The 25,580-nt window shown below is 41.8% G+C and overlaps 2 protein-coding genes across 2 annotated transcripts; one reads left to right on the top strand and one right to left on the bottom strand.

The window, feature by feature from the left end:
- The first annotated feature begins 369 nt into the window (after positions 1-369).
- On the top strand, positions 370-7,200 carry akirin2 (akirin 2). Its single transcript, XM_066688375.1, has 5 exons — positions 370-906; positions 3,330-3,473; positions 5,358-5,507; positions 5,645-5,716; positions 6,421-7,200. The coding sequence occupies exons 1-5, from the start codon at positions 729-731 to the stop codon at positions 6,429-6,431; spliced, it is 555 nt and encodes a 184-aa protein (XP_066544472.1). The 5' UTR covers positions 370-728; the 3' UTR covers positions 6,432-7,200.
- Positions 7,201-8,226: 1,026 nt separating this feature from the next.
- orc3 (origin recognition complex, subunit 3) lies at positions 8,227-25,503 on the bottom strand. The gene is made up of 20 exons (XM_066687997.1): positions 25,411-25,503; positions 24,905-24,959; positions 22,235-22,332; positions 21,942-22,086; positions 21,384-21,488; positions 20,417-20,592; positions 19,785-19,924; positions 18,459-18,618; positions 16,462-16,575; positions 15,937-16,070; positions 15,442-15,505; positions 15,205-15,321; positions 14,910-14,989; positions 14,018-14,151; positions 13,444-13,541; positions 11,903-12,000; positions 11,587-11,728; positions 11,107-11,223; positions 10,144-10,223; positions 8,227-9,497 (listed from the first exon to the last, which is right to left on the bottom strand). The coding sequence occupies exons 1-20, from the start codon at positions 25,432-25,434 to the stop codon at positions 9,392-9,394; spliced, it is 2,187 nt and encodes a 728-aa protein (XP_066544094.1). The 5' UTR covers positions 25,435-25,503; the 3' UTR covers positions 8,227-9,391.
- Between the last annotated feature and the right edge of the window lie 77 nt (positions 25,504-25,580).

Genomic DNA, 25,580 nt, shown 5'->3' with positions numbered 1-25,580 from the left:
ATTACTGTGAATAGTTTTAATTTAAATGAGCAGATCCAGACATACTGATTTAAGGAGTTTGGGAGTGGTGGCATTCCTGGTATACAACACAACGGAAACAACAGCAGTCATTTATATACATTAATTTTCCCTTCCATCGATTGTATTGGCAAATCTGTCTAATCTGCTTTATTCAAATCCTTCCGATCACTCAAATGTACCAATGGGGACATTTAAATCGCATCCCGGAAAGGCGTTAATCGCCAGTGATCTGGGAAGTGTAGTCTTTATCCTCCCACAAGCCCATGCATGCCTGGTTGCAAAAACTACATTTCCCTGCTTGGCCGCTGTGGCCGGCGCATGCGCATACAAGCCCGGTTGAAATGTAACGTTGTTGTCGACGCCATGTTGGTTATTTGAAAGGAAATACGGGAGTGTTGTTATCGGTAATCTCCGTTTCGGACCAAAATCCGTTGTCATCTGGTGCTGTATCGTCTCCGCTAGTCTGCCGAACTGAGGCAGAAGGATTGTAGGGAGCTTGACCATCATCAGGGGCAGGATAGTGGGGCACGGAGGAGCAAGGAAAGCCGAAAAATACGAAGCGGCTTCTGGAGAAACGATTTCTCCCCCCTTGAGAGCAGTGAGCGAGAAGAAAAGCAGCGCAGGGCTCGGCTGTGTGACAGTCGCCCCAACAGCAACCCGGCGATTTCACTGTCTGCTTTGAGTTTGGCCTGCGTTGGATTACAGTCATGGCTTGCGGGGCGACTTTAAAAAGGACTATGGATTTCGACCCCCTGATGAGCCCCGCATCCCCCAAGCGGCGGAGATGCACCCCGATGTCCCCGTCGGCGTCCACCTCATCCCCGCAGAAATACCTCCGCATGGAGCCGTCGCCCTTCGGGGAAGTGTCGTCCAGACTCACGACAGGTCTGTATCTGGATCGATCTAGTTACAAACAAAAGAGAGGCGACAGGGAGGGAAAGTGAAAATGGGGTCTCTTCGCCTTTCTCTTCCTTTTTTTCTCAGCAGTGAATCAGGACATTTCCGTTTCTTCGCCATAACTCTCACACGATCCCCCCGCGGTGTGTAATAAGAGCAGGACCGCCGAGCACGACCCAGCGGCGCAGACCTGCTGTGGGAAAACCGCTCGTTTGTTACGGACTGATCAAGTTGACAGTGCTGGTCTCAAGGCCTCACGATACACGTCTTTGTTTCGTCTTTAAAAACACTTGGTATTGCCCAGTGTCCAGGGGCTATACACATGAGTGGATGTGTGTTTCTCCTCGGTATTCCTAGGAGACCAGACATCTTGGTCTCTTGCAAGTATAGTGTTGTTAATGTTTTTCCTGAATCGACCATTTTTAAACGTCACGTACTTACAATCCATAATCAATATGATGTATATTAAGTGTTGTGCCACCGACTGTGTGTTGAAACAGTGTCTGATTGTAGTAATCGTGGAGAGAGAGTCTCATCATGGCCTCGCAAGAAACTTGACTCTGTTGTGTTGTAAATATGGCTGCAGCGGAGGACTTTGCAGAGATGGGGGTTGTTTCGGGGGAGGGGGGTAGTCTCAGTCTGTCAAGGATCTCTTTGTGGATACTTCGCCAGGCCCCTCTCTTTTGAGAAACGCTGCGCTGTGTGCATTGCGAGCATTCAGGGCTGCTGGTTTGGCCTCCCGGCTGCAGTATTTGCGGTGCTCCGATGTAAACAAACGTAAAGTTTTAGTCGCGTTCTTGTAGCGCAGATCTGCTCGGCTCCACCAATGGGGTGGCTGGACTTCTGCAGATCTGCGCAGAACTGCGGAAATGTGCGCTTCTAGAACGCGACCTTTATTCCGGTGTTCTAGTTGACTCTACGTGCTGTGTTATTTACCGGCTCTGAGAGGCAGATCGATTTCTCCATGTTCGGGGGCAGCATTCACACGCATGCTTAGATATGGAAATCAGCCTTGGCCAGCTGTAAAATGGTGCTCATGTCTTTTAGCAAAAGATGGGAGGTTCTCATGATTGTTTATTGGGGTGCGGTTCCAAATGGAAAAATCGGATTGGATGTTGGGGGAAGAGAGATCTTAAGTCTCGTCAACAGTAACTCTTAATTACTGGAATATGTTCACCCATGGACTGGGGCTGTGGCGTTTCCCCTGATCTCAGACGATTTCGCTCAAGTCATTGTGAAGTTGTGTGCATGTTTAAATGCATTTGACATGCTGTAGTGACTTTGAGGGTAACTGGCAGGGTCTGAATCCACCATTGCTGCACTGCATTATGAAGAGGGACATTTTGTGGCCTGACACTCTGCAGATCAAGTTGTTCCTGTGATATTCTGTGGGCACGACAGTTTTTTTTGCTCACACCCCCTCCAAATTCTTGTCAGGTCTTTGGTGCTTATGATATTGAAAGTATCTTGCTTCAGAAGTTAAATGCAAGAAACCTGCCCCCTCCCTCTTGACAAGCCAATGGAATATTTTACTTTTACACAGGTGATGTGTCATATCGGTGCAATGCAATAGTTGGGGACGTATGTAGGGTATCTTGTAGTTGTGGTCACAGCTTGTATGGATGGGCTGAGCTTGTTTTCCCTTCACGCAGACCGTTTATCTCAAGTAAGGCTTGTGAGCCTCTTGTTTCCTCAGCTCTAGTGGAGAGAGTGCACGGGGGGTAGATAGAAGTGCCTCTGCATTGAGAACCCCAAGTTTAATTCAATGAGTCCTGGCTGTTGCTTGGCAAGAGAAAATGTAGGTTGCCGCTCTCTGTTCAAGTATAGCTCCCAAACGATTAATCAGTGGCCTTCTCCCCTCCTTTCACAATGGGCTGGGGAGCGCTCCAGAGTTTCTGGTTTCCCAACTAAAACAGTACAATATTTTTTCTGGTTCAGATGTCAAGTTGTTTTTGTCTTTCCTAGCGAGTGTGGCAACAGGTATTCCTGTGACTGTAGTACAAAAACATCATGTACTTGTAAAACTTTAGTGTCACTAAATTTACAACCCCTTTTTTCTGATGACAGACAGATGAACACTTAAATTAGCCTTTGTAAAATTGGACGTGACAATTCCTCACATTTTGTTCACCACCCATCAGGAATAATAAGTGTTAATTTAGGGTGACAGTAAATGTTTCAACAGTCCGGGCCAGTGTGTGTTGTAACATGTCTTGCTACTGTATGGTTTGTTTGGCAGAAGCTCACCAGCAGATCCACTCATCTTAACATTATGCACTTTTCCCAAACAGGCTTAATTATCCTTAACGTGAACAAATGTCAAGAGCAAACTTCTTCCTTTACTAAGGGACTGTCTTTTTTGGAGTTTTGGCACACCACCCAGCATGGCTGAAACTTTTTTTCTCTTTCAGAACAAATTCTATACAACATAAAACAGGAGTACAAGCGCATGCAGAAGAGGAGGCACTTGGAGGCGAGTTTCCAGCCAACAGACGCCTGCTGTCCACCTGACACACAACCTCATACATCCATCCTCAGTGGGCCCGCTCTGCCAGGTTGGTGTAAATTTAAAGTCTACATTGCTTGAGTGCTCTTGTGCCTGTGCTGCCTCCCCCCCCACCCCCCTGCATACCGTCCTGTCCTACTGCACTCCTGTACTGACCTTGGTTTGAAGTGAAGCTATCTATAGAATCCTCCACCCCCGTCTTCGCTGTGAAATGGAACTGTCTGTTTTGCTTTAATTGGCACACAGTCCCTCTGTTTTGCCCTAATTGGCACACAGTCCCTCTGCCCAGTCTTTGAGGAGCCGGGCAAAATTAAGCAATCAATGCTGATGGATGAAACAGGGCTTCCCCAACACTCACTTCACCCAGTCTTAGTGGCACCTGTGCCAGTCCAGAAATCATGGTGGCCGTGCCCGAACACAGCTAAGATTAAGATGTAGCGGCTTTCACTGGATTTTAAAGATGGTTAGACTCTAAAGGACTTGATCAGATAGTTTATTATAGTATAATGCTGTTAAATGCAGTGTTAAAATAAATAAAGTGCATTTAAGAGCACTATGGTTTACCAGGGAATTTGTATTGGGATCTCAGACTGTGTCCCCTTTTCTCTGGGCCCACTTGGCAGTCTGTGAGGGACAACTGACAGATGCCAAAAAGATTTTTCTCAAGTCGTTGGTGCTGTTCATTGCATCTAAATATTAAGTATAGGATTGAAATCTGATTTGTGAACTGTTACCACAATTCACAAGAGTTAATGCCCAGTATTTCCTGTTGGTATGGGTTGCTTTGATGCTCGAGTTTGACTTTCTCTGTGAAGCTGTGACAGTGACAGGACTATTAAATCTACACCATTACAACCCTTTGGAGTATTTTCTTCTGCGTGACTAGGATTTTAATTGGTTTAATTTACATATAAATGTAAGTAGTTTGGAGTGGTGGAGTGCTCTTGGGTGATGTGAATTGCAGTACACAGAGATGTTTTGTGACATTTACTCTCATAGTTGTTTACATCACACTGTGTTTGGTTAAATACGATTTGTGCCTAAACTAATATTTACATAAAGCTGTTAAAGAATATGTTGACTAGCACTTTTTTAGTCTGTATTTAAAGATTTCTTTCCTTGATGCAGCATGTAATCTAGACAAATGATTGTGTACAAAATGTGAGGTTTTAATGGTTCACTGATGCAACATAATATACTGCTAGTTTGGGGGAGGGGAGAGTGATAAGTCTGGCTATTTTTCTACATTTCCAGGCTACTGGTTTCGCTGGGTGCTATTCAGTGAGGTGGCAAACAATTACATGGAGTCGGACTCGTGACAAATGCACATCACAAACGCTCACACGAAGAGCCATTCCAGCACCGTTCCCCACATTATCCTCCTCCGTTGGATAAGGCCTTGTGTTTTAGAGACCATTGTGTAATACCCTGGTGTGAATACAATGAGATGGATTTTGTGGTGTGGGATATGTCATTAAATTGATGCATTTCCCCCTCTGATGTATAGACTACATTTTATCCCATAAGAACTTGACAGCTGAGAACATAGTTGCACAAAACTCTGTAAAAGCTTTATTAATTAAGGTTTAGGTGATAATGTGAAATGATTCTCTCCATAATTAGAGCTATTTCAGTGTTATTCTCAGACGCATGTGCCAACTGTTAAATTGAATTGCCAAGTAAAGGGCATGAATGAAGAATAACACTTTGGATTTTAATATTAAAAGATTGATAGGGTTCATTAACAGCAGTTAATGGTGGGCGACTGCACAGATGCATTCTGGGCATGAGGAGAGATTTTGTCCCTGCTCTCCAGAGGAGGCAACCCCTTCCTGTTTCTATTCTGCACGTTTAGAACTGAATGAATGTGTCAAAGGCACAGCTGGTTGTTGCTTTTATTTAGCTTTTGATGTACATTTTTTCCTTATCCAAGGTACATCGTCTGGAGCCTCATCTCCTTTAAGAAAAGAACAGCCTTTATTCACTTTAAGACAAGTGGGAATGATCTGCGAACGTCTACTAAAGGAACGCGAAGACAAAATTCGGGAAGAATATGAGGAAATATTGACCTCAAAACTGGCAGGTGTGTACCCGGTTTGATTTTGACTCCCTGGAGTTTTGACATGTACATGGGGAAAATATTTGTATAAAGCAAAATTCATGAACAGTTAAAAAAAAAAAAACATTTAATACAACTTTTTCCTTTTCTTTTTTTCAAAGAACAATATGATGCTTTTGTGAAGTTCACACACGATCAGTTAATGCGACGATTTGGAGAGCAACCTGCTAGTTGTAAGTATTTGTATTTGTTTCAACCCAACTAACTTGAATGATGACAGTCGGGGTTTGGAACAGGTCCTTGCCATGTCATGTGAGTGTGAAAGTTATGGATTTTATCATTTTCAGAAATGTGAGGTCTAGGCATATTTCGGGCCTTCTAACTCCTTTACACTCCATTTGGCAAGTGCACAACATCCTTTGGTTCAAGGGCCTGTCTCCACTTCGGCCCGCAAGTCCCTTGGTCTTCTGTTTTTCATCCCACCTGAGAGCTTATTAACTAATTGTTCACATTTTAAAGTTGAACATTGTTCCCAGGTTTAAAGCACATCTAATGTAAATTAGACCCACAGAACTCATGGCACTGTGGCCCTTGAGGACTGCTGTTCTATTGGCTGAGCTGATTTTCACAATCTGTGTCAATGTATAGAGATCCTAAACTAAACTGAATTGGGTTTTCTTAGGGGGGAAATGAGATTTGAGGATAAAGAAAAAAAAAAAAAAGACTATTCTTTGAGTTTGAACAGAGCTTGACAGCTGCTGTAGGGAAGAATTCTTCCTAAACAAACTCTGAAAGGCTAGTGATTTAGTGTGATTAATAAATGTCTAATTCCAATAAACTGAATATTTATATCCTTTTTATGACCTGGATCAGAATATGCATTGTCAGTTAGTTATATTTATGTTCCTTTTTCCCCTCTTTCTTCCTCTCCTTGCAGATGTTTCCTGAATAAGACCCCGCTCTTGCTGGGCTGCCAGTTCCCGTTCAGTTGCTGCAAGCTGGGCATTTTTAGTCAAGACTTGTCACAGTGCCATATTCCCCCTGTGGGCACAGGCTTTTTCAAGCTTTTGTCAGTGGTAACCACTTTCTCTTCAGCAACTGGTATTTGGAGTGCTCCCTGATGTTAACGTGTATATGGACCTCTGCTACCTATTACTCTACCAGTGGCCTCCTATGTTTCATTTGCTGTATTAATATTGATTAGGCTTTTGTTTCCAGATTTTTTTTTTTTTTTTTTTATAAAACTATCTGGCATTCCAGACTTTGCCCTTCATTTACTTTTTTCTTTCTTTTCTTGTGTATAATAAAGCAATGTAAAATGCCATGTAATTTTTGCAGATCAATCTATATTTAGCCTGGGAAGGGGTTGGTTGGTCAGATGGATGTTCTTGTGTTGCAGATGCCTACGGTCTTTGTTTTTTTTATTTTCTTGGATTCCAGGAGCTAAGGTCAGGCATTTCTGCATGGCAAGACAATGGGGTTCAGTTGGTTTAAGTGATTTATATATATATATAATTTTTTTTTTGTTTCCATCTTAAGATTTATTTTTGTTTTTATTTATTTCAACAATAGTTTTTTTTTCCAGCATTTTCTTCCCCATAGTATATTTGTTTTACTGCCCTTGTAGTGTGATGGACTTAGTTGGAAAAAAACAAAAAAACAAATAAAATGTTTACATCTGATTGTGTTCTAAATAAACAGGCTGGTGACTTCTTTGTTTGGGATTCCAGGCTTCTTTTAATATTCCTATTTTCTTTTCCTATACACAGCCCCTCTCCCCTCCAGTAAATATTCCTAGTGATGAGAGAAACCTATCCTTTGCTGCCAACAATTCTAGGTTGATCCTCTGTAAAGTACAGAGTTTGCACCTATAAAGAGTCGGGGCCATTTCTGTTGGATCCCTATGAAAGACTAAATAAAATACAAAGTCTGTATCATTTGCATGGATTACAGGTCATGCTGCAGCTGTAAAAGCTTTTACGAGTTTGCAGTGAAATTGTTCGTGCAGCAAATCTCTTCCTTTGGTTATCTGGTTTTAAAAACAAGAGCTAAAGTTATCTTCAGCATCTCATTGGATGACAATTTAATGAGTCATTCTTCACAAGGCTGTTTTATAAATGTAGTTGTCATTCACTATTCCTCTCTCTGGTCATTGTTTAATTGCGGATGTCCAACTTCAGCGTTTCCATTCCACAATATGACTGATCTGATCAATTTCCTTCATCAAATTAAAGGTTTTACATGTAAATGTACATCTGCATGAAGTTTGTTTTCCAGATTATGAAAAATTTAAATAGTTGGACTTCAGTCCTATTTACAAAATAAACAGCTCGAAGCCCCCAAGCATAAACCAAGCAGGAATTTTTGCACATCAAATTTGAAACATTTATAAGCAATCAATGAGTGTGTAAAGCTGAATAAGTAATGTTAGCACAATTTATGCCAATAGAATAATTTCTGTGGGTGCTGATCTTGCCGTGAAGAGACAGAGCGAAAAGCCTTTGAGAAGTCTGGCTGGAAATCTCACTTATCCTTATCTTGTACCATTTACTTAATGATGAGTAGCTCAGATATGGTCTTCTAGCAAGTGCCCAGTTTAACCTGGCAGTGGATTGTGATCCAGGCTCAAGCTTCCTTTGCAAACCTGTAATCTAGTTGCCCCATTAGGGCAGTGCCACACTGACAGTTCAGTGAGTAGGGGCTGCTATGTAATTTCTCTTGCTATTGTTTTGATTTCAATAAAAAGACACTTGCAGAATTTTGGACTATGGCCAGGAAGCAGCTCACAGTGGTGGGTACTTTTAGTACATTGGGGAAAATGCTAATTCTCAGCAGGATATTAACTCTTAATTAGATCTTGGCAATGTTTACATGATGAGGGACTCGATGCCAACAAGATAAATCATTTTAAGTGCAGAATAAATATAACTTCGGTGGAATAATTCCATTATTGTGGCTACAATGAGAACAAGTCCCACTTCCAAGGGCATCAACCATAGAAACCAGAATTCATACAAAAAATTCCAGAACCTTGAACTCAAATATGGAACATTTTGCAACAGTGGACCACCATTCACAAGAAAGACACATTTATTGGGGAGGATTTCATGTTAGACCCTACTTTAGGAAACATTACAAACCTTAAAAAAAAAAAAAAAAAAAAATCTGTTCTTTCCAAGTGGAACAAAATAAGATGTAAAATTTAATATGTTGCATAAACCAAGACAAGTCATTAAAAATGATGAGAACCATTTCAGACAGCACAGAACAGGGCTGCCAAGAACTTTCTTTTTGTTAATATAATTTCCAACAGCTTCTAGCATCAGAGGCCTACAAAAGGTATCCATTACACCCTTAATGTAGTGCTCAGAGCTACACCCAGCTGCTTCGATTAATACTGCCTGTCTGATAATGGGCTGGACCTCATTTGCTTAAGGGGGAAATGTGCTCCTGTGTGGGAAACTGGCATTCCTCATACAGAGAATTGATTCGCTCAGTGTTGATTTTGGCCACGGTGTGGAGAGATGCTGTGCCCTATAGTCTTAACTCAAATAATTGATGTGTTATGCTTGTAGTCAGGGAAACTCAAATTATTTGAGCTCTAGCATGCATAGTTTTGGGGGGGCAGTGGCAGAAGTAATATAATTTTCACCTAGTCACTTAATTAACTTATTAATCAGAAGGCAAAGGAATTCACTTCCAACTCCTAAAATACCTGAGCTTTGCAGTGAGGAGACAAATCCAAGAACACCCAGGATGCAATGTTGTGGAAAATATAATATTCACAGATACACTGCACACATCTGATGGAGTGAAAAATGTTCATTACAACTACAACAACAAGAATTGAGGTTTCTTCCCCGTCTCTCCCAGTGCCTCCACAGCAGGCAACCCTGGGCTTGACGGTCTCAGCAACCACCCCAGGTTAGTCGTGCCACATGGTCAGTCTTCTGTTTGGTTGGTTTGACGAATCCGAGGAACTCCAGCTCAGATACGGCTCGGATGAAACGAGCACTGAGAGCATTAAGGAAAACAACAGCAACTGGTATTCAAAATTTCAAATTTTCCAACTTAATTCCAGCATTAGAGGGACAAAAAACAATCAATGTTTAAGATGAAACCCCCAGAAGCTGCCACAGTGAAATGCTACCAGCCTCTCACCCAACTGCAGAGAGGAGAGGATCTCATGAATATGAAAGCGGAGACATTAATTCATCGGCCTCATGCACAAGTCCCTGCAAGCCAGAGAGCGACACATGAAGTGGGCCCTCGAAGCATACATTATTAATTGCACATTAATGCATGGAGCCACTAGCTTTCTAAAACCAACAGTGCTGTAAGACTTAGTTAAATCCACATTTTATTAGACCAATTTAAGTGCTTCAGTGTATGAACATTTTCCCCCACAGCAATTTATGTTTATATTTTTTTTCCCCTCGTGTGGATTTTATGATGGAAAGAAATTATTGCAGTGGGAAAAAATAATGTAAATCATAGATGCTAGCAAGGAGATTTGTCATCTATATTCATCATTTTTTACGGCGGCTTCTGGAAGGCGATGATTACAATTAATGATTAAAAAAAAAAAAAACAAGAACAATGTAATCAAGTTAAAAATGCAATACGCATTAAGCTCTGAACCACGCATCAAAAAGGATACTGCTTCACTTCGTCGACCTTAGCAGCCTCTGCTGAATCGAGCTCCTCGCCTTCTGCAGCTGTGACTACTGTCGCGAAGGCCTGTAAACAGAGGGATGCCAGAGTCAGCCTCTCGGAGCCCCTCAACCCACAGCTGAGAGAGTCCTCAATTAGTCTCCTTGTTAACAAAACCACAGTCATGCAGCACAGGAAATAGATGTGCAGTCTACACTAATATCTACTTGTCATGTTTACAATATATATATTTTTAATCTAGAACCAAGTATTCAGTACAGGGATGTTCCCACTTAACACGGTACATGCATTCCTGAAACCATACACTATGAAACCCATTTCTCCGTAGGAAGACATGTTATAAAAGATGCGTTCCAATGGAAGCCAGCGAGAGAAAAATAATGGTAAATAAGTGTGGGAAACTAAAGAAAAAAAAAACATACTAGCCTTATATATAGTGTATGTAATAAATACATTAATAATAAACTAATGTTAAGATAATTTACCTTATAAAATACTTGGAATCCGTGTCGGCACACTTCTAGAAGCAGTTCGGAAATCTCCACCGTGCCAAGTGAATTTGTTCCTTAATTATTTTACCGTGTTGGTTCGAAACCTTGACCGTGCTCAATTAATTTGTTCCTTAATTATTGTACCATGCTGTTCTGAAACCGTGGTAAATGGAGCCGTGTTAAGCGTGACCTCCCCTAATAGGGCCGTGTTCTCATTTCAAAAGCTCTGAACCAAAGTTTACTGTACTTTCAAGTGTGTTTACTGTGTGGAGGGGTGTTTGTGGGAGATGGCAAGGAAACTGTTCAATCAATAGGTAAACCTGTCCCCAAACAGCTCCCCACGGCTCCCTGTCCACCACTAACACCATCTTTGATTTGTTTTCTGTCCTGGACTATACAAGACACATTCCGCCCCTGACCTGATAAAGAAACACTTCCCACGACACCCTGCTCTTTACCTCCAACCAGTCATATAGGTTGATGAGCCTGCCACACTCCAGGTGCAGTTTATACACGATGCAGATGTCAGGAGCAGCGTTGGAGATGACACCCCTGTCACTCTTCAGTGCCTCGTTCTGTTGAAACATCATTTCACACTTTTCACTTTCACATTCCAAGATGGCGAAATGAAGTTTGAGCAAGGAAGAGTAAACCACATCTTCACGGACGAAGCCGTTCTCGGAACACAAAATCAATCTGAACTTCTCATGTATGTGTAGGTGTTCTTCAGTGGAACAAACGGTTAATTTCAAAGCCAGTCAAGATTAATGTTTTTTTGTTTTATACTTAATTGTCAATTACAGCAGAGACACCCAAACCTCATTCAATTTCCTTGAGTGTTCTTGCATTTCTACTGGCTGTGAAATGAAGGGATTGTATTTTTGTACAATGCTGATGAAAGGCAAACGTCCGTAGAGATGGCGCGGACAAGGAGTCACCTGCAGGTAGCAGTACGGGTTGTTGAGGGCAGTCTGTATTGATGTGCGAGGCGTCGCGTTGAGGTGGCGCCTCAGGGTGCCAGATGCGCTGAAATAGCACACTTCAAACAGGGTCTGCGACTCAGGGGGTACAAGGTGTTTTCTAGGGGGATAAAACACAAATTAACAAAACTGAATGCCAGCGGCCAATTAAAAAAGCGTAGCACGCAATCTTTAAAATTTGGTAGAACAACTGAAAAAGGAGGTCTGCAGGTCTGTCACCAGTTTGCCCGACTCTTTTGCCAAGAATTTAAACCTAGAATCTGCTTCTGCTTACTTGACAAGACTCTCCATGAAATCTAGGGCTTTATTTCGGAGCACTTCAAACCGGCTGAGCTTCTTGGTTCTTCTGGTCTCTCTCATCTCCAGCAAAGTCTGAAAAATGAAAAAATATATTTCTTATGAAATTAACATCTAAGGATAAATTCAAAGGAAAACAGTAGTTATTGCTTTCCCATTAATATACATCCGTTTCATATTTATTTGGGCATTATAGACAAGTAACACAAATTGCCAAACAAAAGGATCCTGTTCACAGGATCCTGTTCTTGTCTATAGTATCACAATAAAGTCTCTGAAAAACAAACACTTAGCGGCTGACAGCTGTGGCAAAACAGAATTATATCCTCAAATTAAAAGTCTACACTTCTCAGTAAGTGAAGATCGACTACAAAGTCTCTTCACTACAGTGAAATATACAGATTAGAAAAGCAAGGAGAAACTAATAATGTATCGCCCTCGCTGTAATTCCTCATCCTCTGTGCTCGCAGAAAACCGACTTCTGACACCTTCTGAGGGTGTCTGTCTCTACAGAAATTATTCTCTAACCAGCAATGCCATGGCCTCTCTTTAACCTTTCGGTTTGCATTTCATAAACATCTCTTCTGCCAAGGTACCTTTCCTTGCAAATTAATGAACGTCCAGCATACATCATTACGCTTGTAAACGAGTTCGCCCTGTTCTTGCGAAAGTCGGCCGCGTATGATGGGCAAGGGCGACTGTCAAGTAAATTAGCCTCTGAAAGAAACAAACACTGTTCTGAGTTCACAGTTTTCTTGAAAACGAAGACACGAAGAGGCTGCATTGCCATTTAATTCTCATTTTGCCGAGGTTGTTTATGACACCTTTCTACATCAAAGGAGATTACTATTAAGGCACTAATGACTGCATTTTTTTCATTAGCTAAATTATCCTTGGAGCAATCTGACCTTTTGTGCTACACTGCAGTGAAGGACAGTACATTTCTTCTGTAAACAAATTAATTGCAGCCAGACTACATTATTAGATTGCTGAACCGTTATATGACAAGAAAGATGATTTATAACTCAATACCCTATTTTAATTGCTTAGCACTGGTGTAAACATGCACACAGTATACAATATAATCATCTAAATAGTCTCTTTTTGAGGATTCTAAACACACAAACATTTACCATCACATTAGTTTAAGACAAAAAACATCTTGAGGCTGTTAGGATTCATATATATTTTTCAGGATGTGAAAACAAAATGTTCACTTCAGTCAGGCTGATATAAAAGTGAAGGGTCCATCGTACTAGTATGTAGTAGAATTGTGAATGACCGTAAAAGATTACTTCTAAATGAAAATGCAATGTAGAATATCAGGTATCTAACTGTAGGTACATGTAGTCTTACAATATCAGTAGGACAGGTTGTCTTTCACTCAATTTCTTCTCTTACAGTTCACATAAAGGCTGAACGGTAACACAGTGATTAAGACACCTAGAGTAACATAAGCCGACTCAGTAAACTGACTTTAAGAAGTGGTTGTGTTCAGTTTGGAAAGTCAGTCAGTACCTTCTGAAGATGGAACAAATCGGTCTTTTTCTGCAGACCTTTACTTGGAGAAACATCTTCACCCCCTTCTGCAGTGCCCTCGTCTGCAGCAGAACCATCTGTGAAGCAGATACATTTTCTTTTAAATGAGACAAGTGTGACCCTGGTCTGATGTGCTAATCGTCTGACTGTCTGTCCTGCAGCAGACAGCCCTTAATTTTCTGGTTAGATATCCTTTTGGTAAAGAAAAACAAAGATCCTATCCTTAATGGATTAAACCGCAGAGTAAACAAAATGTAGAGCGGAAACCATACTGGTTTTATGATGGTATTCATAAGCCTGCAACGCAAGATGTCACAATAAGATCAAATTCGACACTTGGGAGTGGAGTTATCACAATAAAACATTCATTCAACTGATAACACAACTCACACTGACGAAAACACAACTCCCAAGGCAGTGAACGATCAGCCGGGGTCATGAAACTAAACAAGAGGCCACATTCCCTATATGAGTAAGTGCTTGTGCTGGGGAATAGAGGAGGAAACCCGAGTAGTTAGGAACACATTCTGTACACAGGCATAGTCACACTTACTATCCAGCTGTTCAAACCGCCTGCTGAAATCTTGCAGGTGTTGTAATGCATCCTGCAGCTCCTTCGGCTTGGCAGACGTCAGTATGTCTATACATTTCTGCAGGGCCGCCACCAGATCGTCCTTCGCCAGCATTCTGTAAGGCATTGTTGTATAAAGCATGACCCTCATGATACCAGCTCTAGTAACTGCAGTTGGCTTCAGTACCTCAGTCTCAGAGGGTTTGTACAGCAACTGCTAACGCTAGCATTACAATGTTATCGAAGGAAATATAATTTAATTGACATGGCATAGCAGCACTTGTACAAGTTATTTAGTAACCTATGTCTCAAGTAGATGTAAAGTCACACTAGAACACAAAAGAAATGGTTAAGATTCAGAGGAATACAAAGAATAGGACTTTGTATATTCACAAAGACAGTGCCGAGCTAATCTGTACATGTGTTTTATAAGTTTCAAGAATTTTCAAGAAGTTTCAGAACACAGAAACAGCAGTTTACTTTTGACAAGGATGTGCATAAAAAGAATAAGAAACAAAAAAACAGCTACGATAAAAATATATACTTTTTCTGCAACATGACAAGTAATATTTATTCAGAAAGGCGAGACTGTAGATATTTTTTCACAGGCCGATAATGTCTTGTTGCCAGATTAATGCAGACAAAAATGCTACAACTTGTGATCGACCAGAAATTAATCACAAGTGCACATTAGCCTTAAAAGTTTCCAAGAAATCCATTGCAAAATGAAAGTGTGCGTGTGTGGGGGCGAGACTGGGGTTGTCTGATGAACATACATCTCCTTCAACCCCCCCCCATATCCACCCCTCCCTCCTCCTCCTCCAGCCCTTTCATACTCCTCAACAATGGCCCTTCTCTTAGACACCACAATTACCTCAGCAGCTGAAAAGCAGCCCCGTACTCTTCGCATTCCCAAACGTTCCTCTCCAGACAAGTGACATGCAGCTCTCTGATCTGAGAACAAAACAAGCAACAGGCATAATAGGAGCTGCGAGACACCGCTGGCTGGCTGCAGACGCAATGCGTGGGAAGAGACAGACTCTACACATGGATTCTTAAACGGTTTTGATCAGTTCAATTTTAGGACTGAAATTACTTTGTCTCCTCACTTCCAGGTTAAAGAGATTGAGGTATATAGACATGATTTCCTTGAGAATGAATGTCCTCACCTGTTTGCCTAAAGGGTGCTTGGGAAGGGATGATGTCAGTGCATGCAAGCACCTCAGAACCGGATAATATTGCTTGTGATAGTGGTGCAGCTCTTTTAGTAACTTTTGACAAACATCCTAGAAAAAATAAAAGAAACAAAACATGACAAGAGAGATTTGGATGTTAATGCTCGTAGTACATTCTACATTGCTCAAATTGACCAGATATTGTTTCCCGAATGCTTCTGTATGGTTTACCTTTACATGTTGATCACTGGTTAGCAGCTTAACTTGCTCTTGGGGTTCCTGACTCTCAACATACCTGCAGAGAAACAGACTCTGGACGTCAGAGAAGTGTTTGGCGAGGCTGTAGCAGAACTTTTCATATTCAGATAGGAGAAAACCCTTCCCACTACAAAGCATGACAGTTTGTCGCATAAACACACGCACTGAAGAGATCAGCTCAACGGTGTTTCATGCGTGCGCGGTGAAACTCTGTGCTACGCCCACTTCAATACAACTAAGACGATGAATGTCCGAGCACATTTACCACTTCAGTAGGCCAGAGGTCATCTGTGAACATAAACAATGACCGAGCTCTTTGACAAGATCTATTCAGAATACCAGGCGACTGTAGAGAGAGAGGAAAACCAAAAACAATGTCATTTTGAACACATAATAAGTACATGACATCTTCTGTCAGATCTTGGAAAGCCACTGGGCCAGGGAGATGGCTCTGGTGCCTCGATGTACCTCATAAAGGATGGTAGCTGGCGAATGGCCTCACAGTCCTCGTGCCTCAGCTGCTGGGCTCGGGTCAGGGCCTCCTGTTTGTGGCAGCACAGCACACTGAGAGGCTGGCTGTGGAAGTGCTCCAGTAGAGACAGCTGCAGGGAAACGAGAGCAGCTCAATACGACCACGTCCCCCGGACACAGACCACATGCCATCACCAAGTATTGCATCACTTGGGCTCCAAATTTGATGATCTCAGTACCTTGATTTTGATTAATTTCACACAAACAAATGCTGCTGGGAACAGAATATAAAGGGAACCTGGCACATATAAGTTTTTGAATCTTTACAATGCAAAAGGGGTCAGGAATTCTCACATCGTTTATTTCCCACAACTGCCAAAAAGAGTCAATTGAAAACCATTCAATCTCGTCTATAAATTGAGAAACCAAACTGAATCAATAGACATTTAAGAGAAAAAGAGATAGTAAGCGATGTTCATATATATGCTTATATAATCGATGTTCAGCTGCACAATGGCTTACCTGCAGTCCTTTGATGAAATTCCTCACTGAGAAGTCATGGTACAGAAAAATACCCACAAGAACTTGCAGGACCTTGCCACTCAGTTTGAAGGGAAACTTTTTTGTTAGAACAAGCTGGAGAGGAGGGGAGAACAACGTTTAGTCACACTTCTACAGTGAGGGGAAAAAAGTATTTGATCCCCTGCTGATTCTGTACGTTTGCACATTGACAGAAATGATCAGTCTTTAATTTTAATGGTAGGTGTATTTTAACAGTGAGAGACAGAATAACAAACAAAAAAATCCAGAAAAACGCATTTCAAAAAAGTTATAAATTGATTTGCATGTTAATGAGGGAAATAAGTATTTGATCCCCTATCAATCTGCAAGATTTCTGGCTCCCAGGTGTCTTTTATACAGGTAACGAGCTGAGATTAGGAGCACTCTCTTAAAGGGAGTGCTCCTAATCTCAGATCGTTACCTGTATAAAAGACACCTGTCCACAGAAGCAATCAATCAATCAGATTCCAAACTCTCCACCATGGCCAAGACCAAAGAGCTGTCCAAGGATGTCAGGGACAAGATTGTAGACCTACACAAGGCTGGAATGGGCTACAAGACCATCGCCAAGCAGCTTGGTGAGAAGGTGACAACAGTTGGTGCGATTATTCGCAAATGGAAGAAACACAAAATAACTGTCAGTCTCCCTCGGTCTGGGGCTCCATGCAAGATCTCACCTCGTGGAGTTTCAATGATCATGAGAACGGTGAGGAATCAGCCCAGAACTACACGGGAGGATCTTGTTAATGATCTCAAGGCAGCTGGGACCATAGTCACCAAGAAAACAATTGGTAACACACTACGCCGTGAAGGACTGAAATCCTGCAGTGCCCGCAATGTCCCCCTGCTCAAGAAAGCACATGTACAGGCCCGTCTGAAGTTTGCCAATGAACATCTGAATGATTCAGAGGAGAACTGGGTGAAAGTGTTGTGGTCAGATGAGACCAAATTCGAGCTGTTTGGCATCAACTCAACTCGCCGTGTTTGGAGGAGGAGGAGGAGGAATGCTGCCTATGACCCCAAGAAACCATCCCCACCGTCAAACATTATGCTTTGGGGGTGTTTTTCTGCTAAGGGGACAGGACAACTGCACCGCATCAAAGGGATGATGGACGGGGCCATGTACCGTCAAATCTTGGGTGAGAACCTCCTTCCCTCAGCCAGGGCATTGAAAATGGGTCGTGGATGGGTATTCCAGCATGACAATGACCCAAAACACACAGCCAAGGCAACAAAGGAGTGGCTCAAGAAGAAGCACATTAAGGTCCTGGAGTGGCCTAGCCAGTCTCCAGACCTTAATCCCATAGAAAATCTGTGGAGGGAGCTGAAGGTTCGAGTTGCCAAACGTCAGCCTCGAAACCTTAATGACTTGGAGAGGATCTGCAAAGAGGAGTGGGACAAAATCCCTCCTGAGATGTGCAAACCTGGTGGCCAACTACAAGAAACGTCTGACCTCTGTGATTGCCAACAAGGGTTTTGCCACCAAGTACTAAGTCGAAGGGGTCAAATACTTATTTCCCTCATTAACATGCAAATCAATTTATAACTTTTTTGAAATGCATTTTTTTGGATTTTTTTGTTGTTATTCTGTCTCTCACTGTTAAAATACACCTACCATTAAAATTATAGACTGATCATTTCTTTGTCAGTGGGCAAACGTACAAAATCAGCAGGGGATCAAATACTTTTTTCCGTCACTGTATCTCTGGCATTCCAGAATACTTTTTCCCCCTAATCTATTCCTCAATTCGAAACTCTGAAAGTTATATCTAAAGGACTGGTCAACAAAACTTAAGAAAGCCTGAAAAAAAAAAAATCACTAGATTCTACCACGTAGTGTCCACTTTGGAGCAACAACCGAAAACACACATTTTCCATTCAAAGGTTTGTTGCACAAGTAAATTCCGAGAGAACGAGAAATAAAGACCCAGTTGGGCCGATATCTGGGGAGTCCTCACCTTGTCAATGACAGTGGCCAGGTGCTCAGTGCATGACAGAGACTGGAAGAGCTCGATACACAGCAGGGCGGAGACCGAGTGCGGCAGCATGCGGCGGATGGTGATCGGGGAGGTGGCGATCCCAAAGATGAAAATGAGAGGCAGCTTCCGGATGTACTGACTGTATCAGACACAAAAGAGGGAACCATTAAAACGATTTCAACAAATTGGTCATTTGTTTTTCCGCATAAATACGTAACCTGCCGTCTCATGTCTTTGCTTCAGCCATTATTTCATTTCTAATGAGAGGCAGCTGCCAACTTTCCCAGCTGCTGTGGATTGTGTCCAAGCCCTCTGCCAGGGGACTGTGGAGCTCTGCACCAGTCTGTCCAGCCGACCAGACAGAGGAAGAGGGATTAAAGCTCGGCCGACGGTCACACAGTAAGGCCCCTGTTCTGCTTTGAACCACACGACCAAGAAAATCAATCAGCAAATCGTCTTGAACAGTGACTCAGTGAAACGGGTTGCCTCCTTTTTAAAAATTACTTCCGGCTTACAGCAAGTCAATAATGTATTAATGAATTACTGTTTAAACTTGGAAATAACCATTACAAGTGTCACCATGTTCACAATCACAGCCTGAGCAAGGAGGACTGATGATTTGGGGGTCTCCTCTGCTTCTGACCTGGCCTGACCCTTCTCTCACAAAATAGTCCACCAAGATCTCAGCCTAACGATACAGAAAGCCCACTTAGTAAAACCTTGTGGGCATCTGTGAAGAGATGCCCTCCCCCAAGTACTGTGAACACCAGCTGTGCACTGGATCAGAAACCGTGTGGAGCCAGGACTGAATACTACAGCACTATAGTACTAGAACTACTATAACCACAGGGAAAATCACTGTCTTTCTTTCAAAAAAACAATTTCAAGCAACAAACTGTGACTATAAATTAAATTCTGATTTACCTCAGTTCTGAGGCAGACCTTTCGGTTTTGAATCCATTACATGAGAGTGTTTAAAGTTACATATTCAAATGAAAGACTGGGATAACAACAGTAAAACAACCACCCCCACCCCCCAAATGACTGATGACAGTTTTTAAAAAGTGAAAATACTTTTTAAGGTTAACACAGTCTCTTTGCCTGGGCAGAGGAATTGCACAGAAGCAATGGGACTGCACTGTGAACAAGCAGGGCTCATTCTTTGCAATTCTCATTTCCAACCCTTGCATGATGCTGCCAAGCTTGTTAGTGTGTTCAGTTTTATTTATAGACTAATATGCAGGAGCCCTTTTGTGTACAGGATAACTGGTCTGGAAGGTTTTAGATATTTTTCCCCATAATTACCTGCAAATGATGATAAAGTCCTGCAGCACTTTTGGGTTGAAGCTTTCCAAGTCCTTAAAGATCACCACGATGGGAGGGTTTGGTCTGAAATCGGCACTGGAGGAACTGCGTTTCTTGCTTGGAGAGGATGAAGCAGCTTTCTAGAGAAAAACAAGCATACAGATATTATTTCAAAAGCAAGCATTCCAGCATTCACTCTAACTACAAACAAGTGACCCCCTCACTGATGTCAATATGGGCCAGAAAGCTTTTACACTGCAATGTGAATTCCCCAAGGTTACAATGTTATTGTAAGGAAGGAGTTTTGTAGCTGGTGATGTCATTAAAATGAAGATAGGATTCACAAATTCAAAACAGAACAACCGTTTGGTATTGCAATTAAGTAACAACTTCCAAATACATTCAAGTCCACTAAGGATTAAAACTGAAAAGGCTACAAATGACACAAGAGAAGTCTAACTATGACATTATTTCAACTGAAGCAAAATTACACTGAGCTAACTAATTAATCATTCTTACTATCAGTGGAAAACAAAATAAGGCAAATGGTAAAGACATGTTATGCTTCTTGACAGTTTTAAATATAGGAAACCACCGCCTCGAGAGAGAAATGGCATTAAGGAGAGTTGCACCTTCTGCACAGTCTGGTACCAATCGCACAGTGTGGCCAGGGAGCAGCGCCACCTCTTGGGGGGTTGGTCAGCACCGCGAGGCCCAGGCTGTGACTCCTCTTCATCTTCCTCGTCGTCCACCGAGACACCGCAGCCCATCAGTTGTACGAGCACCTTCTGTACCAGGTGCATCAGGGCTGGAGGCACACACAGGCAGCGATGGGGTTAATATTATTAATCTGACAACTCAAAGCGCCCCAACACGGCAGCTTTTATAGGCTGCCCTGAAATCCATGAACACAGGGAAGAGTTATTAAGCATTTGTTTTTGTAAAGGTGGTCATTTCAGCTCCATTAGGAACAAATACCCTGAAGCACTCAAGGACCGGTGTAAATTGATCAGTGCCTAGCGTGTGTTCCCACTTATTAGAAATCGGTAATTAAGGGTGACCGACATAGGAAACTGAATTAGGGACTGGAGACCACTGCCTAAGGCATACACCAAAGCAAAACTTTGCTCTACCGGCAAATTACAAACGACATACTTGCAGTCATATGTAGAGTCTACCACTACTAGGTAGACATTTGTATTTTGCTATTCATGGCTAGGACAAAGTTTTGATTTGGTCTGGGCCTAGGGTGGGCAAACACAATAGTTCTGTGATCTTCAAAATCCTGACTTCACCAGTGCACAATGCAGCAGGTTTTACAGGGCTCTTTAAATGCATACTTGCTTTAGAGAAATCAATTAAATTAAATACACATTAGCTCAATTACAAAAGGGTTCAGATGGAATGAAGACCAGAAAATCATGTGATTCTTAGAAACCACATTTGAAGACCACTACCAGTGTAGATGCATACACTACAAGACATAGCAGTTGCAGACATGGAAGTTAATGTAATTTCAAGCCTAAAATGGTTTATTATTCCTGTGTCCTGCAAAGGGACACCCCCACACATCTTCTGAGTGGACGGCCTTCAACGTACCAGAGCACTCCTTGGACTGCAGGGAGACCACGAAGGGAGTCACAGACTGCTGGAGAAGATCAGACAGGCTCTGAAAGGTCATGTCGTGGTCAGGTACGTTGACCCCTATAGGAATAAAAAAACAAAGTAGTGGCCATGCATTTCAGACCAACTATCTGCAAGCTAGTGCATACACAACAATAGACATGCACTAGTCTTATTTTACTATCTTATCACTGCAGGGAATACAAAAGCGAAATCTGTCATTCAATTAGTTTTCTTTCATTTTCTTACATTTTTCTGTGCTGTCTCTTTGATTATTTTCAAGGTGTTTTTTCATTCTTACATTTTTCTCTGCTGTCTCTTTGATTATCTTCAAGGTGCATCTAGATCTACATTGTGGGGCTCTCTTTGCAAGCTCAAAACACAGACGAACAGGCCACATACATTCGTTCTCACACAGTCATTCACACTTGAATATTAAATGCAGATCGTGCACAATTTTTCAGCAAAGGTTATTACAACCAGTGCCGATTCCAATAAGCTTGAACGCAAAGAAACTTGGCCTCCAGAACTCACCCAGAACCAGGGCAGCAGTGGGGATCTCATCTGACCTCATCCGAGATGCCCAGTCATCCGTACTAGACTGGAAGGACGCAGTGGAATTCCGGACAAACTCCAGCAAACTGTCCAGGATCTTTTTGTTGAGATTATCCTGGAGCAGCTGTATAAGAACGAAATCAACAACAGTAGCTAGAATCTAATTTCTGCTTGTTCATTTGTTTTTGTCCTCTTATTTTGAGTGAATATGTTTCAATGATCAAGACAATTCACATGAGATGTGAATGACATAGAAGGCCCATAGCACTTACCTCAGTTTTCAACTTCATCTCTTCCCATAGTGACTGACAAAGTTGAAACCGTAATTTACTGGTCTCTGTGTCATCTTGGCTATTGTGAAAATAGTCCCCTGCGAATTAAATAAAATCGAAAACATCAACAACAAAAAGGAAAATAATATTTGTGGAGAAAATCTATCACACAATGATATATTCTTTAATAGAGGAAGAAAACAAAACCTGTGACAGTTAGTGCAAGTTATAGGCTATATAAAATCTAATACATGGTTTGCCCCCAAAAGCTCATTCAATTAAATTGTCACAAGGAAATGACTATGAAACATTAAATGTTCGATAAAAACAAAGGACAATAAAACTAAAATATGCCAAGTACAGTGAGGGGAAAAAAGTATTTGATCCCCTGCTGATTTTGTATGTTTGCCCACTGACAAAGAAATGATCAGTCTATAATTTTAATGGTAGGTGTATTTTAACAGTGAGAGACAGAATAACAAACAAAAAAATCCAGAAAAACGCATTTCAAAAAAGTTATAAATTGATTTGCATGTTAATGAGGGAAATAAGTATTTGATCCCCTATTAATCTGCAAGATTTCTGGCTCCCAGGTGTCTTTTATACAGGTAACGAGCTGAGATTAGGAACACTCTCTTAAAGGGAGTGTTCCTAATCTCAGCTCGTTACCTGTATAAAAGACACCTGTCCACAGAAGCAATCAATCATATTCCAAACTCTCCACCATGGCCAAGACCAAAGAGCTGTCCAAGGATGTCAGGGACAAGATTGTAGACCTACACAAGGCTGGAATGGGCTACAAGACCATCGCCAAGCAGCTTGGTGAGAAGGTGACAACAGTTGGTGCAAAATAACTGTCAGTCTCCCTCGGTCTGGGCCTCTCACCTCGTGGAGTTTCAATGATCATGAGAATGGTGAGGAATCAGCCCAGAACTACATGGGAGGATCTTGATAATGATCTCAAGGCAGCTGGGACCATAGTCACCAAGAAAACAATTGGTAACACACTATGCCGTGAAGGACTGAAATCCTGCAGCGGCCGCAAGGTCCCCCTGCTCAAGAAAGCACATGTACAGGCCCGTCTGAAGTTTGCCAATGAACATCTGAATGATTCAGAGGAGAACTGGGTGAAAGTGTTGTGGTCAGATGAGACCAAAATCGAGCTCTTTGGCATCAACTCAACTCACCGTGTTTGGAGGAGGAGGAATGACCCCAAGAACACCATCCCCACCATCAAATATGGAGGTGGAAACATTATGCTTTGGGGGTGTTTTTCTGCTAAGGGGACAGGACAACTGCACCGCATCAAAGGGACGATGGACGGGGCCATGTACCGTCAAATCTTGGGTGAGAACCTCCTTCCCTCAGCCAGGGCATTGAAAATGGGTCGTGGATGGGTATTCCAGCATGACAATGACCCAAAACACACAGCCAAGGCAACAAAGGAGTGGCTCAAGAAGAAGCACATTAAGGTCCTGGAGTGGCCTAGCCAGTCTCCAGACCTTAATCCCATAGAAAATCTGTGGAGGGAGCTGAAGGTTCGAGTTGCCAAACGTCAGCCTCGAAACCTTAATGACTTGGAGAGGATCTGCAAAGAGGAGTGGGACAAAATCCCTCCTGAGATGTGTGCAAACCTGGTGGCCAACCGTCTGACCTCTGTGATTGCCAACAAGGGTTTTGCCACCAAGTACTAAGTTGAAGGGATCAAATACTTTTTCCCTCATTAACGTGCAAATCAATGTATACCTTTTTTGAAATGCGTTTTTCTGGATTTTTTTGTTGTTATTCTGTCTCTCACTGTTAAAATACACCTACCATTAAAATTATAGACTGATCATTTCTTTGTCAGTGGGCAAACGTACAAAATCAGCAGGGGATCAAATACTTTTTTCCCTCACTGTATGACCCTACAATATGAATATAATACAGTTTTCCCACATAGCCCTTAGATTAATTATGATAATTATATAATAATATAAACGCCAGGCAAATGTAATAACAGTTTGCACATCACCCAATACTCTGACCCTGCTGTGAGAGAAACAGCACAGGGACCATCGTGTCCTTCTCCAGCTGTAAAGAACAGCAACTCGGACAGGTCGTTCCATCAGAGGTGCTATAAATGCTCTTGAATTATTGAGATCAGTGCTGGCAAACTTCAATGCCCCTTTATTTTAGGCTGCCTGTCAGCATTAGTGTAAATCACTGCCAGGTTCTTGGATTAGGAAAGGTTTTTTGGGCTGGCTACAAGATTCTCCATTTCAATATTTAACCATTTCCAATACTGCAAGCATAAGCAGGCAACTGTGAAATGCAACATCTATACATCCTAGACATCCTCCCCACAGAGCAGGACGCACTGTTCATGAGACACAATGTCTAATACATCCATAATATTCACAATAGAAGAGAGAAAATCAGCATTATTCCCTGTATGGTTTTGTTAAAGAAACAGATGGTATAGTTTTTGTATCTGTATTTAGGGAATCATGTAGCCTAAAGTTCACATTTGTATATTACTATAATATAGGCAAAACACAATGTGCATGAATGTTATATTATAATACAACTGCCTCGCACAATAGAGTCAACTAAATATTAAAGATGTGTGCTTTGCTTTAGTCCTGCAGTGTGAACCACCAACGTAAGAGACCACTGGACAACACCCACCTGCTGTTAAGGGTCTTTTCCTCTTTTTTGAACTTGGCTTGAACACAAAGCAGCCCTGAAGGAAAGAACAAGATAATAAGCACGCAAACAAAGTTTCTAAAACCCACCTGGCAACATCATCGACTCATGTCACTTGTGCATTTCAAGTTTCTTGTTTTTATTGGTAACAGGTGTCGAATATTTTGAAGTGACATATTTACTACAACCAATCATCCCAGTAAGCTATGCTTTCTAGTAATAACCCTAAGATTAAGAAACTTAGTAACAGTCATATCAGTAAAAACCTTCTCGCCAGATGCATGTTTTCTCTCATGGAACCGTCTTTAGTCAGCTCTTTAAGCAACATCTATACAATCGAATGGAAAAACTTTAATGTAATGATTGTACCACTGAACAGTTCAACACAGCGATTTACTGAATTGATTATTATCACGTATTTTCTTAAGCTTGAATAACGACGTGAAAACGGTAGGAATAATAAAACGTATCATAGCTGTCAATTTTACCTTTGATACAGACGAGGTGCTCATCTGCGCGACTTTTGCAACTTCTACAAATACAGATGCCACGTTTTGGTTGAAGCTATACGGATGTTTTTTCCCGCGGTACTGACGTTTGAGGTCAACCGAGGGTGATTTGGAGAACGAACGTTTTGATTGGTCACCGTCAGACCCGT

Source organism: Amia ocellicauda, chromosome 1 (assembly GCF_036373705.1).
Source record: "Amia ocellicauda isolate fAmiCal2 chromosome 1, fAmiCal2.hap1, whole genome shotgun sequence".
In the NCBI taxonomy this organism is placed as follows: domain Eukaryota; kingdom Metazoa; phylum Chordata; class Actinopteri; order Amiiformes; family Amiidae; genus Amia; species Amia ocellicauda.
The sequence above is the reverse complement of the archived record's forward strand: the minus strand, read 5'-3'. Positions and strand labels throughout refer to the sequence as shown.

Excerpts from the sequence above, each read along its gene's own strand:
- akirin2 (XM_066688375.1), top strand. The coding sequence starts at position 729 with ATGGCTTGCGGGGCGACTTTAAAAAGGACTATGGATTTCGACCCCCTG. Across the intron at positions 3,474-5,357 it reads CAGTGGGCCCGCTCTGCCAG|GTACATCGTCTGGAGCCTCA; the intron begins GTTGGTGTAAAT and ends TCCTTATCCAAG. Across the intron at positions 5,508-5,644 it reads ATTGACCTCAAAACTGGCAG|AACAATATGATGCTTTTGTG; the intron begins GTGTGTACCCGG and ends TTTTTTTCAAAG.
- orc3 (XM_066687997.1), bottom strand. The coding sequence starts at position 25,434 with ATGAGCACCTCGTCTGTATCAAAG. Across the intron at positions 13,542-14,017 it reads GCGGTTTGAACAGCTGGATA|ATGGTTCTGCTGCAGACGAG; the intron begins GTAAGTGTGACT and ends TCTGCTTCACAG. Across the intron at positions 11,224-11,586 it reads ACCCGTACTGCTACCTGCAG|AACGAGGCACTGAAGAGTGA; the intron begins GTGACTCCTTGT and ends ATGTTTCAACAG.